The following is a 13,678-nucleotide window of genomic DNA, read 5'->3' as shown; positions in this document are numbered from 1 at the left end:
AAAGTTGTACGAGGTTTGTCTTGATCTAAACGAATAAATTTAGCTCAATTTAATACTTATGTTATTCAATTTAACCCAATATTCAATTTAACCCAAACTCATATTTTATCAAAATTACATTTTTGCCCTTATAATTTTAATTTCATTTCAAATTAGTCCTTAGCTCATAAATGAAAATTCATGTAATTCATCCTTAACCCACTATAGTAAAATTTCATATAGGTCCCTATCAAGTCTATATTTCATTTATTTCAAAATTTCACCATGTATATTTTTCTATTTTTCAATTTAATCCCTATTTGACAATTTCATCAAAAATCACTTAACAAAAGTTGTTTATCTATCAACAACTAACCATTTTCTTCTATCAAACATTGAAAACAACCTATATTCATTCATGGAAAAACCCTAATATTTTAACAGTTTTACAAATTAGTCCTCGAGCTAGCTAGATTAAGATATAACGATCCTGAAAACATAGAAATCATTAAAAACGAGACAAACTACTCACATGCAAGCAAAATAGGGTTGGCCGAATGTTTCAAGCTTCCGTCACTTCTTCTCCTTCAATTTTCGGTTGAAAAGATGAACATACGAGATTTTTCTTTTGTTTTCTATATTTTGTTATCTTTTAATTATCAATTTATAACTTTAGCCTTATTAATTAACCTTTATAATTTCATTTTAATGGCCATAAAAGTCCACTAGAAAATTATATGGTCTAATTGCAACATAAAACCCTCAACCATTTAATCTCATAGTCATTTGATGCTTTAACCAATAGAACTCAAGTTTTACACTTTATGCGATTTAGTCCTTTTTTATCAAATTAAGCATGCAAACGGTAAAATTTCTTAACAAAATTTTTATATGGTAATACTAACATATTGTAGACCTTAAAATAATAATAAAATAAATATTTTCATGTCAAATTTATGGTCTCGAAACTACTGTTTCAATTTCACTGAAAACGGGCTGTTATAATAGATTTTTAGGCAGCGACAAGAATATTATTAACATTTCTTCGACAATTTTGAGAAATATTCTCTAAAGATCCATATCAAAAACATGATCCCATTTTCTTCCAACATTCACTTCTGTGTTTTCTACCACAAAGTTCATAGTTCGGTATGTCCTTTTTTGATTTCTTAACATTGCCAATAGATACTGATGGTTGTTTAACCTGGTCTTTCTCAGAGTCTATATGGTGGAACTTTTTTCCCAAATCCTCAAGAATCCCTAGTTCGTTTAAGCAGAGGTTGTGAACCTGTAGCCCTTACTCTCTTCCCAAATACTCGAAGAGACCCATCTTCCTTATCTAATCCCAAGGCTTGTTCAACCATTTTCTCTCATTTAGCTAGACTAGCAAACTCTTTTATTTTGTGCGAGACTAACTAAACTTGAATCTCATCTCGCATTCCCTAGTGGAATCGCTTACAACTTTCTTCTTCATTCAGAACAAGTTCTAGAGCATACTTATTGAATCACAGAAATTTGCGTTCATAATTAATTACTGCCATCTCACCTTGCTTCAGTAATAGGAACTCTTGCTTTTTGTCCTTTAAGTACTGTTTACCTATATACTTTTTAGAATTCAGACTGAAAGAAATCCCCTTCAATCTGATGAGTGAGCACATGTTGAATAATAGTCTACCACTAAGTATATACTTCTCCTTGCAGAAAAGAAACAACACACATAACACATTTGCGAGGCATGCATTCTAATTGTTGAAGTACTCGATTTGTTGTCTCTAGCCACAACTCGAGCGCAAATGGACCGTCTCCTTTTATTCCCATAAACTCTATGGCACCGTACTTTCATAGTACTTTTATTGGGGCTCGTCTAGTTGTAGTTGCTGAAGTAGTTTGTGGAGTAGTTATTGCTATTCTCTGAAAGATTTTCACTATCTTGCGAGATATTCCCTAATTACCTCGATCTTCTTGTCAAGATCTCAAAATTCTATTTTGTCAAGCACTGGCTAAGTTTTCACTAGGTGCTTCGACCCCAAGCCTGTTTCCACTCTCAATAGAGTGATCACTATTATTCATGTCATCATTATTAACATTTCTCGGTTCCCCTGACATTTTAAACTATCAAATAAAAGAACTTATTCATCAGCATCCACATCTCAACTCAGACTCGACTCAAAAATGGCATGTACCTCTAAACTCAATTCTGAGTTCAATTTAGTCCGAGAATCGGCTAAACCTTTAGCTTTGATACCACTAAATGCAATACCCCTTACTCATATGATATCGTCCATTATCAATAGGATAATCGTTAATTTGCTTTAATAGTCCCTTAGTATTATTCTTATACAGGATTCTTAAGAATTTTAACTTTTGATGCTTTTGCAGTTTAGTTTTTGTACCTTAATTTTCCACTAATATGACAAAATTACCTAACCGAAATTCAATTCACTATAAATACAACTCTGTAAATATTTAATAATAATATTTACGAGTCTGATTTAAGAAAATAGGATTTCGAAACCACACTTTTTGACACCACTGACTTTCAGGTCGTTACACACTAGACCATATTATTCTCTCTCTTCTTCTTTCATTCTCCATTGTTCTCACTTTTTTCAACAACCCTAGGAGAACAATTCTAGAACAAGCCATCAATGGTGGATGATACCAAGCAAAAAAGAAAAAAAAGGGCAAGAATTTTGATACCCTTTGCCATAGTTTTTACAACCAAAATCCTCCTACTTTGGTTGCCATTAGACCAAAATATTCTTAAATTGGTTGGGTTTCCACAATAGCATATAAAATCATTATGGGTAGCTCTATTTCTTCTTCTTCTTCTTCTTCTTCTTCTTCTTCTTCTTCTTCTTCTTCTTCTTCTTCTTCTTCTTCTTCCCTTCATGGTTTTCATGGTTGCAACAAAAAAGAAATAGGTTGAGTTTGTTTACTAGTTATCTTAGGGTTTAAACATATAACAATTTAATTTATTTGTTTATTTTTTTCTACAAAAATTGAAACTAATTGTATCCTAAGTGGCAAAGTAACGCACCATATGAGACAACCATAACCTTACTAACGACAACTAACGTTTAGATGACAATTTTGTAATATTTTGGTAATGCTAATGACAAATTTAAAATTTTTTTAAAGTTTGATGACTAAAATGTAATTTTTATCAAAATTAAGGGACAATTAGTGTAATTTACTCTAAAAAATAATTTCTTCATCAGTTTAATAGTAATAAAATTTATATTAAATAAAAAAAATATAGTTAAAATTACTAAATTTATGTTAAATTTTCAAATATTAGTAATAATGATATAGTAAATATTCCATGACCTCCATTTCCTTTAAATAGAGACTTTATTATTGTTGATGTAGAAAATGCTTTAAAAAAAAACCTAAAAATTTAAAAATAAAAAATTCTGACAAGATGTACCACATAGGTGAAAAATACATCCCATTATACATGGTACATCTTGTCAAATTTTGGATTCATTTGTATAAATAAATAAAAAGGTGTCATTTTGAAAGTTAAAAAATTTCAAAGAATGATGTACGGAAAAAAATTAAGGCCTCATTTTTTAAAAGAAAAATATTTTTATTTTTAGAAAATAGTTTTCATGTTCTATTTTCTTTAAAAAATATATTTTCAAATATGAAACCATGTGTAGTAACTATTTTTCTCTAACAAAAATAAAATATAATAAATTTACATTTATATGGATTCGAACTAAGATACCAGATTTAATGTTAGAAAAACTATTTAAAATTTGTTTGTGTTTATATGGATTTGAACTAGAGTCAATTCATCTAAAGTTAAAAACCTTCATTTTCGTCATTTTTACTTTTACAAAACAATTTTAGTGAAAATAATAAATTCTCCTTTTAATTATTTTTTAATTTTCACATATTTTTATTTTTTAAAAATAATTTTTAAATTTTTCAAAAAAAACAAAAATGAAAATGACGTTTGGCCTAAAATTTACTTTTCAAATATCTATAAAGAAAGTGAAAATGACAGGTTTAGAAAATTATTTGAGAAAAGGTGACCCTAAACTTGATAGGGCATGCTTTTTGCCAATGTGGTGCCCCTTGTTAGGTTTAGGGTCGTTTTGATTCTTCCTTTTTTTTCTTTCAAACTTTTTTCAACATTCCCTTGACTTTTTCATTATTCCCTTAATGAAAATTTTGTTTTTCAAATTTCTGTCAACCTCGCCTGCTGAGTCTTTTCTAATATTTTATGTTGGAATAATATATCCGATAATATATTATTTTAGTGTCCAAATAATTCACCTCACATTTAGTTTTGGTATATATGTACATGACAATAAGTGATTATATCTACTATATTATTTGCATAATTTTAGTGTATTTGAAGTTGAGTATTTCTTTACTTTCTTTATGGCATAATCTTATCATATTCCTTTGGTATTATTTTCGTTGTTGTTACTTTTAGTGTACAATACGTATAGTAGCTTGTTCATGGTTATTTATTATAACGAATAAATTTATGATACTGAAATTGGAGTCATATTAGAATCCATTCATTTCGTAAGCGTGTTGTTTAGGAAGAACACTAAATTAGATGGTTTTGTAGTAGAGAAAACAAAACGTTTCGTAAATGATTCGAACATTTGTGGTACAAATGCACAATCCCAAACCTGGCACTTCCACATTGCCTCCCCGTAATCTCGTAACTTACAAGATTAGTGACAATGTCTACTTTCCCTTCCTCATAACATGTTTCCTCTTAAACAATTATACTATTTAGAACTAATCATGGCCAGTTTACTCGTCCAAGTAAAAGTAAAAAGGTTTGGGCAAAAATATTGGTTTGAATAATAAGTTTAGACAAAACTAAGGCTCGTTTTCTAAATGGATTAAATCTTGGGCTGAATTTTTTTTGCTCAAGTCTGGCCCAGCTTGAATAAGCTATTTTGCCACATACATTTCGCTATTATATTGCTACTATTTTCTTATTAGTGTTAGATATTATATAACTCTTATTGTATAGTTAATTTTGTTACTATTTTAGATACATTTGTTTGCTAAGTTGTAACTATTTTAGTGTAAGTAAAAAAAAATTAATGTATTTTTAATTTGTTGGAAAATATTTATTTTAAATATTTTTAGTGTATTTGACGTATTTTATTTTTTAAAAATTTGTTTTAAATATATAAAAAAACAATCTAAAAATTAATACGAGCGAGCTAAACTTGAGTTTAGCATTTGTAATTAAATTAAACTTGAACAAAATTTTAAACCCGTTTTTTGAATCAAACCTAAAAAACGAATTTAAAATTTTATATCAACCCAACCTGAACTTAGAGCAACAATTATTATTGATCTTCCACATGCCACTTTAAAAAGCCTGCTACAGACCAACGAATTCAATAGACAGAATCTAGGCCCTAACAATATAAAATGTGCAAACAAAGAGATTATTTGTCCATAATAATAATAGGAGCAGGCCTAAAGAGCTTCATATGGGATCTTTATCCCTATAAGCCCAGCATGCTTGCATAACACCCTTCTTGCTACTTTATGAAGTAACATGAGGTTTCCATAAACTTCTACCAGCTCAAGCCGTTGAGTAAGATGAAGCATGACTTAACAACCTGGAAATATGGAGAGAGCAAATTTCCCAATCCAAGTTAATGTTTATATCTCTGCACAAGTAGAGCAACTTCTGGCAAACGCTATAAAATCTATAAATACCCATATCATAACTTTTCTTCACAATTTTGCACCATTTTAATCTTTCTCTCTAAGCCTTATTAAGTATCAGAAAAAATGCTCCCAAGGATAAACTTCGATGCCCTCTTATTAAGTATCATTCCCAGCAACTCCACTTTTTCCAAACACCAAGTAGAAATGATATTCTGAGCCCTATTTTTTTACTAAAGGATTTATTAGGTGAGGAAAAGAGTGAAAGTTTTACAAGTTGCATTACATAAACTTGAGGGGCCTCATTGCTGGTTTTTAAAGAAGCTAACAACTTGATTATACACAATATCCTTGGCATTTACTCCCATTATGAAATCCGCATGAGCATAATCCTTGATGTACTGAATCGACAGCTTGTTGACATCATGGTACTTTAGATTATCAAGCAACTGCCCTACATCTTCAACGTCTGACAGTGCATCTTGGCCTCCATAGCTAATTAATATTGGAAGGTCCTTAGGTATGTTTGAGATGTTGTAAATTGGTGGCCTGGCTTCTCCGTAATGCATCAGGTTATAATCCGGTCTCCCGTAGTTGTATTTTGCGATAACCCCATCTCGAACGGCTGCAAAACACGATTAACATGTATGATACGTTCCATATACGGTTTCAGGTTGCTATAATGAGAGTTTTGTCCTTTCATAGACTTACTCTGAGCTAAATGCACCATGTTTTTGGTTGCTGTGGATTGAGGCTCATTTTGTAGGAATAGGTCAACCGTGGAAGCATTGAGACAGCAATTTTTACCTTACAATCACAAATAACAAAACTGAAATCAGCTTCTCATGAGAATTAATTTGTCAATTTTGACCTAATCTGATTTGATTACTTCCGAATTTTGACCGATTATAAAAGGTTAATAGTTTGATGATTCGAAGCAAAAATAAACCTATGATTTGAATAAGTAACTCGAAACGATCTAAATTTGGTAAAAATATCATGGAGGCTTCTATTCTAAAAGTTAAATTCTATTTTATCTCTTCTATTAAAAAAATGGACAAACTAATCCCTATACATTAATTTAAAGCGCAATTTGGTCGTTCGGTTAAAAAATTCATCCATTTTTACTATTAAAAATAGTTTATGTACATCAACATGAGGTACATGTGACATCACATCAATTTTTAATAGTTTAAATAGATAACATTTTTAACAGAAATGACTTATTTGTTATTTGATTTAATGCATAAAGATAAATTCTAAATATATGAGTCTCCATAGTAGAAGAGGCAAAATATACTCTGTCAAACCCGAATCGCAAAAACCAAAATGACCAAATAACAAACTAAATAACTATGAAATCTAAAAAGCTTGAATAGCAAAATTTGGATAACCCTAAACTAGGGATGACCCAAAATCAAAATTAATAAAAAAATTTTAAAGCAATAATTAACTTGATCTAAATTAATTCAATGTAATCCAAAACCAATATGATTCATCCAATTGAGTCCTATTACTAAGTAGAAATATTAAAGAACTTGAATATGGATGTAGTACCTGTAATTGCAGTCACCAGATCATAGCAGTCAACTCCTGGATAATTGCACAAAGCCTTGAGAAAGATTGATGCCTGTTGTCTGTTAACCTCAAATAAAAATCATTAGATGAATCTTTTCCAATGTGGAAGTTTTAAAAAACCATTAGATGAGGCATTAGGGAAATTTTAATGTGATAATTAAAATTTAGTTATTCTATAAAATGATAATTTAAATTTACCTCTCTATTTTAAAATTAGATGTAAAAGGACTAAATTGATCACTTTTAATAGTATAGGGATGAATTTGATTTTCAACCTATAGTAATGATCCTCACCCTTTTGGATTGAATTCAGCTACTCCAAACAATGTAGTGATCTGTTGGAAAAAAAAACCATTGAAACCCATTTTAAGCTATTAACATGATTAAGTTGAATTTAATTTTATTAATTGAAGGAGATGAAACTAAAGGGTTGGTGACAGACCTCACCAACAAAGGCTCTGGCAGCAACGACCCCAAGTGCAGTCTTCATATGGGTCAAGTATGCAATTGGACTTAAAAATGCTGCAGATTTCAGCTGATCTTCTTGATGTCCCTCTGAGAATGACGCCAAACCTATAAGAGTTCCCTATTTAAATGCAAATAACAATACATCAATAATGTTTTTTCCTTCATAATGTTGTTGGACCAATTAATCAAAATGAAGGGATGAATTGGAACACCCAAAGTGTAAATTCTTGATTGAAATGATGAGTTACCAGGGAATGGCCAATGTAATGAATCTTCTGGGCTGTGTGGTTGAACACAAAGTCAAAAACTGCAGGTAGATCATAACTCACCAACTCATCCCATGACCAGTCCCAGAATTCCTGCCATTTTATCGGGTTAAACTAGCTTAGATAAGTCATAACCGGGGTTTATAGCTGCTCCTTCCAATAATATCTTGGATCCTCTCATTGAAGGTATAATGTACCTTACTATACCCAATTATTTTTGTTCATATTTATATTTAAATATGCATGATATATTATAAAAATAAAAATAAGAACGTACCGGTTGGGAAGGGTGAAGGGAAACATGGTGTCTGCAAAATCTAGTACCTCTAGTGTTGGCTAGCCAAACATCAAAGCCATTATCAGCCAAAATCATCGGTAGATTTTGCTGAGGTGAATTCAGGAGCCACGTCATTCCATCCTAAAATCCAAACAAAAGCAAACGCAATTTCAAAAAAGAAAATTGAATTATTATCATTATAATAGCATCATAAATTAAGAAGGTATGAAAATTTGATGTTATCTGTAATGCATAACAGACCAAAAATTGCAGACCCTAAAGTGTTATGACAATTGGTCACGTAAAATGAGTTTCAGACAAGGATATAAAATGGGTCCATTAGAATTGAGCCTCAATCGGTGCATTATTTTGTGTACCCAACAGAGATTTTTCTTAGCCCACGACAAAACCCTAGATCATTATGCCTTGGAAACCTACATCCCACTCTTACATTCGGCAATCGGTTTATATTTTAGCTGATTTAATTATAGTTTTTTAAATTACCATGAATATTTCAACTTTATAGAAAAATTTATTTTAATTCATCATTTAATTTTTTATTTCTTTTAACATTTAAATTTGTATTGTCTGTCAAATTATTTCAAAATGGATAGAAAAATCAACTTTTAAAAATTTATTAAAAAATATAAAATTTATTAAAAAATAATTTTTTAATATTTTTAAAAAATAATTGTTGACACCATTTTTTGGATGAAAACGGGGTCGACTTGGATTTTGAAAAAAAGAATGAAAACGGGAGTCGCCACCAATCTTTTTTGATGAGGTGTGATCGGGTCACCTTTAAAAGCAGCTGTTTTTAATAAACAATTTAATTTTATTAAAACAATGAGTTTGGTCTACGAAATTTAGAAAAATGAGTTCGGGAGTCGGTTACGCACGAGGAAGGATTAGCACCCTCGATACGCCCAAAATTGGTACCTAGTTGATTACTTAATGTCTTGATGTCGAAAATAAAAACTCGAAAAGAATTTAAAAATACGATCCTTAAACGAAACTCTGATAACGTGAATTGAAATATAAGATTCTCTTGTTCTTAAGGAATATCACATCCAGCACGTTAGGACCCGATACTCTAAACCATCGAACCAAGAGCACCTTATAGTTTAATGAAACCATACTTTGAAGCTTTAAGAGGATATTTGGCTATTTAGTCAAACGAGAAATCGAAACCCAGCACGTTAGGGCACGTTTTCTCGAGTTTCCAAACGCGAAATATTGCCTTATTTAGAAACTTTTGCTTTGGAATAATAGCGAATCTGATATTTAAACAACGTTGATTATTTGTTTGGATTTAAAAAAACGATTTATTGGATAAATGCACCGAGGCTTGATTCGTGAGGCGATGATATGAAAAAAGATAACAATGAGCATGAAACAAATATACATGGATTTATCAAGTAAACAAATTAACATAAACATCACGACAATACATCATTTAAATAATAACATCGAAAAATAACCAATGAATTTAATCATATATAACAATCTTTAAAATAAGGAAGATATAAAGTAAATTAAAACAAATAAAAATGTAAACAAACTTTAGAATGATAATAAATGAATTTAAAATAAATAATGTAGAAAAGAATTTTAAAATCCGTAATACACGAGGCAAATTAAAAAGATGATATATATGAATAATTTCTGTCCTTCAAAAATATATATATATATATATGCAAAAGTGTAAAAAAACCATATGCAAACAAACCTAAAATAAATAATAATAGAATCATTTAAATAAATAAAAAGGATTTAAAATGGATGATAAATAACACGACTTAAGGTAGTTACGGTAAAAATAATTTCAAATGAATGATGTATAAAAGAAAAAAGAATATATATATATACATATATACATATATATATATATATAAATGGCTTAAAATAAGTATTACAAAAAATAAAAGAAAATTTAAAATGAATAACCTACAGAATAGCTTGAATTAAAAGTTATATATGAATATAAAATATGTAATAGTTTAATATAAATAATTTATATAAAAACATATAAAGTAAACAACGTGTAGAAAGTTAACAAACAACACATGAAAGCATTAAAATAGAAATGAGACAAGTTCCTTAAAAAAGGGCTAAGTTTAAGGTAAAACGAATTTGTAAAGCAATCTTAAATGCATAATACATAAGTCAGCTTAAAGAATTAATAAAAATCTAAAATAAATAACATGTGAAACTGTTTAAGATAAATGAATAAATAAAAGTATATGTATATGAAAAATCAATAAAATATAAAAAGATTAATGTTATAAGATTAAGTATCGAATTAGAAAAGATTAAAATCAAGGGTCCTATCTAAAAAAATAAAAAGGGACGCAGGGCCTATGATAAGGCACACGTGAAAGAACAGGGGTTAAACATGCAGTTATTCCCCAACTCTGAAGATGTATGTCGAATTTCGAAGCACCAGAGAACCGAGGGCTTAATCAAAAACAAAAGAAAATTAAACAGTTAAATCTATGAAAAGATAAAATAATAAAAGGGGCCCGAGGTAAACAAGCCCAAAATTGAAGGGACCATGGGAGCGAATAGCCCATAGGTTCAAAACACACAGGTTCCCCCTAGACTGCGCCGTTTTGGGGCGTGGGGGTGTGTGTGTGAGGGTGGAAAACGGCAGTGTTTTGCATGGCCATTAAAGCCCCAAATTTTTTTATTTTTAACTTCATTTTCTTTCAAAAAAAAGACAGAGAGTCTTCCTACTCTCTCTCTCCCTTCTCTATTTTTCCTCCCTTGCAGATAGGGTTTCGAGACCCATCCTCGCTGCCATCGTCTGACCGCCGCACCACCACCATACTCGGTGGCCGGCAATGCACAAAAATAGGCCATTCGGCCTTGTTCCAAAAGAGTTTGAAGGCCTAGCCTTCTTGAGTCGAAAAGAACCGAAAGAAAGGGCCCTCACCCCTCTTTTAGCCCCGACGATGGAGGAGAGACCTCCCGCGAAGCAACCACAGGCGGTTCCGGTAAGGTTCTTCTCTTCCTTTTCTTTTTATTTTATGGCTACTCTTATTTAATAGATTCGTGTTAAAATAAAAGGAAATATTAGAGAGATGAAAAACGAAATGGAAATAAAGAAAGTAGAATAAGAGATCAACCTTTTGTGTTTTTTCTTTTATTTCCAATGTTCGTTTGATACGATTTTTGTATATTCAAAGGTTCCCCCCTCCCCTCTTTCAGTCCTTCATTTCGGGTTTTATAACCCCTTTTTACATCCTTTTTCTATTATTCTATCCTGTTTTTTTGTCTTGATCTTGCAGGGCATGGAGGTGCTGGTAGTGGAGGAGGAGCATGCAGCGGTAGATGGTGTCAGACGCGTGGACACGCGAAGCCAACGATTGGCGAGTAGCGGCGGTGGGCGTGCGCAGGAGGTGGCAGCAACAACATGCGGCTGGGGTTTCTTTTTGTGTTTGAAAGTTGGTGTAGTTTTGGGTCATTCGGGCCTCTAGGGTTTTTATTAATATTGGGCATTTGGGCTTGTAGTTTTTGGGTTTAAATTGGCTGAAAATGGGCTGCTTTTGTTTTTATTATTTGGGTCTATTTTGCTGGTATGGGCCCGGGCAGATTTTGGGCTTTACAATAATATTGCTAAAGTGATATACCTGTGGATTGTCAAGTCAGTAAAGTTAATAGGCGTTAATTTTTTCACCCATTTTGAGGTGATTCTACAACGCAAAGTTCAAGGCTAAAAGACACGAAATGTTAAATGAACGGCTAAAATGATATATATATATATATATATATATTTTTTTAACATTGGAGAGCCAAATAAATCATTATACATTTTAAATTTGGGGGTTTATTATTATTGTTGTTGTTAATATCTTAATCCAAATCAATAATGTGGCTAATGTAAAGATTTATTTTTTAAAAAGAATTGAAATCATGAGATTAAGCTGATTTTTTTTTTGTAAATGATAAATTATGTTAAAAACAATTATTTTGATTACCATAATTTTAAATGCCATAAAGAATTTTGGGTTTTGGTTTTTATTTTTTAATTCTAGATTAGCAGACATAATTTTTTTGTAAGATTAGTAATTTAGGTTAAGACATAATATTAATGATAATAGCATAATCAAATTATAGGACCCAATCTATTAAATTAAGTATATTATAGGGACTAAAACCGTAAATTGATTATGCTTCTGTTGTTTGGGGTCGAATTAGGGTTTGATGATTAGAATGCAAAAACTAAAAGCTTTAACGAGTAAAAAAGATTGCCAAATTGAAACAAATGTCACTTTATTCCCACACATGGTGCACCCAAACTAAGGTAGACATTCTTTTATGGTGCTTAGATAAAGTCTTGGCAATTTCTTTTGTAAAAGTAAATCACGTAAAACATTCATCCAATATGGTAAAAAGAAAAGAAGAAAAAAAAAAGGGGCTCACCACAAGTACACCATGTTGTATCAACACCGGCTGCTTCTTATTTCCACTAATATTCCCACCTATACGTCCCTCTGGGATTCTTTGCATGCTCAAGTTATATCCATCTTGGGTTTTCACCTGAAAGTAAAAATTATTTAATGAAACAAAATCCATGTTACTATTAAATTACTACCAAAACAAAACGTAGGCTCTTACTTGGTGTTCCTCACATTTGTAACCATGGATAGTGACCGAGGCGGCGCATATCCCATTGACTAGTGGAGTGGCTGCACCTTGGTTTCGGCCAAACCAACCACCACGGCTCGAGCCATAGGCTGGATGAGGCTCCACCACCAAGACCATGAACACAACCAAACTCAACAACCCTGTAGGAGAAAAAGCCATAACTTGCATGCTATGTATATAAAGAGATTGAGAAAGATTATAAAGCAATGGCTATATATAGAAGAAAAAGAAAGAAAGACGAAAGCAGTGGGAATAGGATTTAGCTTTCGAGCTTTGGCTTTAAAACTATTGACAATAAAATCATTTGATGCCATAAGATAAGGGAGCCTTTTCCCATTATATACATTTTCCGTGAGATGGGCATGGGAATGTGGGACCTCAACATATATGCTAAAATTTTAATAAATTGATATTTAGTTTTCGGCTCTAATTTCATAAATTTGCTTTATTTTTATTTTAAGAATTTAATTTCTCTATTTGTTCGGATTTTAAAGTTCAAGTTCATTTGTTAATACTGTTATTTTTTAAATAAAAAATACCCACTTAATAGCAATGCAACTAAAAAAATGACATTGTATAGAACCTCAATTTAACAAAATAACCGTAACTTGATTTTTGAAATTTGAAAAGTGGAGAGACTAAATTCTAAATTTACGAAGAGCACAAATATTTATGGAATATTTTAACTAATCAATCTTACTTTTTATATTTTTTGAAATTTGAAATTTAAGTCGACCCAAACAATAACAACTAAATTTTGCCATAAATCTCTTTGTACGTGTAAGTTGTGGATTTATTA

At 31.0% G+C, this 13,678-nt stretch overlaps 1 protein-coding gene across 2 annotated transcripts; it reads right to left on the bottom strand.

Moving 5' to 3' along the window:
* Window positions 1-5,779: 5,779 nt before the first annotated feature.
* Window positions 5,780-13,180, bottom strand: LOC107892170 (triacylglycerol lipase 2). 2 transcript variants are annotated; one of them, XM_041101805.1, is made up of 9 exons: window positions 12,864-13,180; window positions 12,655-12,771; window positions 8,230-8,370; window positions 7,935-8,045; window positions 7,661-7,804; window positions 7,513-7,553; window positions 7,198-7,277; window positions 6,352-6,447; window positions 5,780-6,265 (listed from the first exon to the last, which is right to left on the bottom strand). In XM_041101805.1, the coding sequence occupies exons 1-9, from the start codon at window positions 12,903-12,905 to the stop codon at window positions 5,943-5,945; spliced, it is 1,095 nt and encodes a 364-aa protein (XP_040957739.1). In that variant the 5' UTR covers window positions 12,906-13,180; the 3' UTR covers window positions 5,780-5,942. The 2 variants fall into 2 exon arrangements, with proteins under 2 accessions (XP_040957739.1, XP_016672667.2); XM_016817178.2 differs by having other exon boundaries at window positions 12,850-13,178.
* Window positions 13,181-13,678: the final 498 nt, after the last annotated feature.

The sequence above is a fragment of the Gossypium hirsutum genome, chromosome D09, assembly GCF_007990345.1.
Source record: "Gossypium hirsutum isolate 1008001.06 chromosome D09, Gossypium_hirsutum_v2.1, whole genome shotgun sequence".
Classification (NCBI taxonomy): domain Eukaryota; kingdom Viridiplantae; phylum Streptophyta; class Magnoliopsida; order Malvales; family Malvaceae; genus Gossypium; species Gossypium hirsutum.
Note: the sequence above shows the minus strand (reverse complement) of the source record. Positions and strands in the feature narration are given on the sequence as shown.

Coding starts and splice junctions, on each gene's coding strand:
- LOC107892170 (XM_016817178.2), bottom strand. CDS start 13,047: ATGCAAGTTATGGCTTTTTCTCCTACAGGGTTGTTGAGTTTGGTTGTG. Junction 7,554..7,660: donor CCAGAGCCTTTGTTGGTGAG/GTCTGTCACCAA, acceptor TTTTTCCAACAG/ATCACTACATTGTTTGGAGT. Junction 6,266..6,351: donor CATGGTGCATTTAGCTCAGA/GTAAGTCTATGA, acceptor CGTGTTTTGCAG/CCGTTCGAGATGGGGTTATC.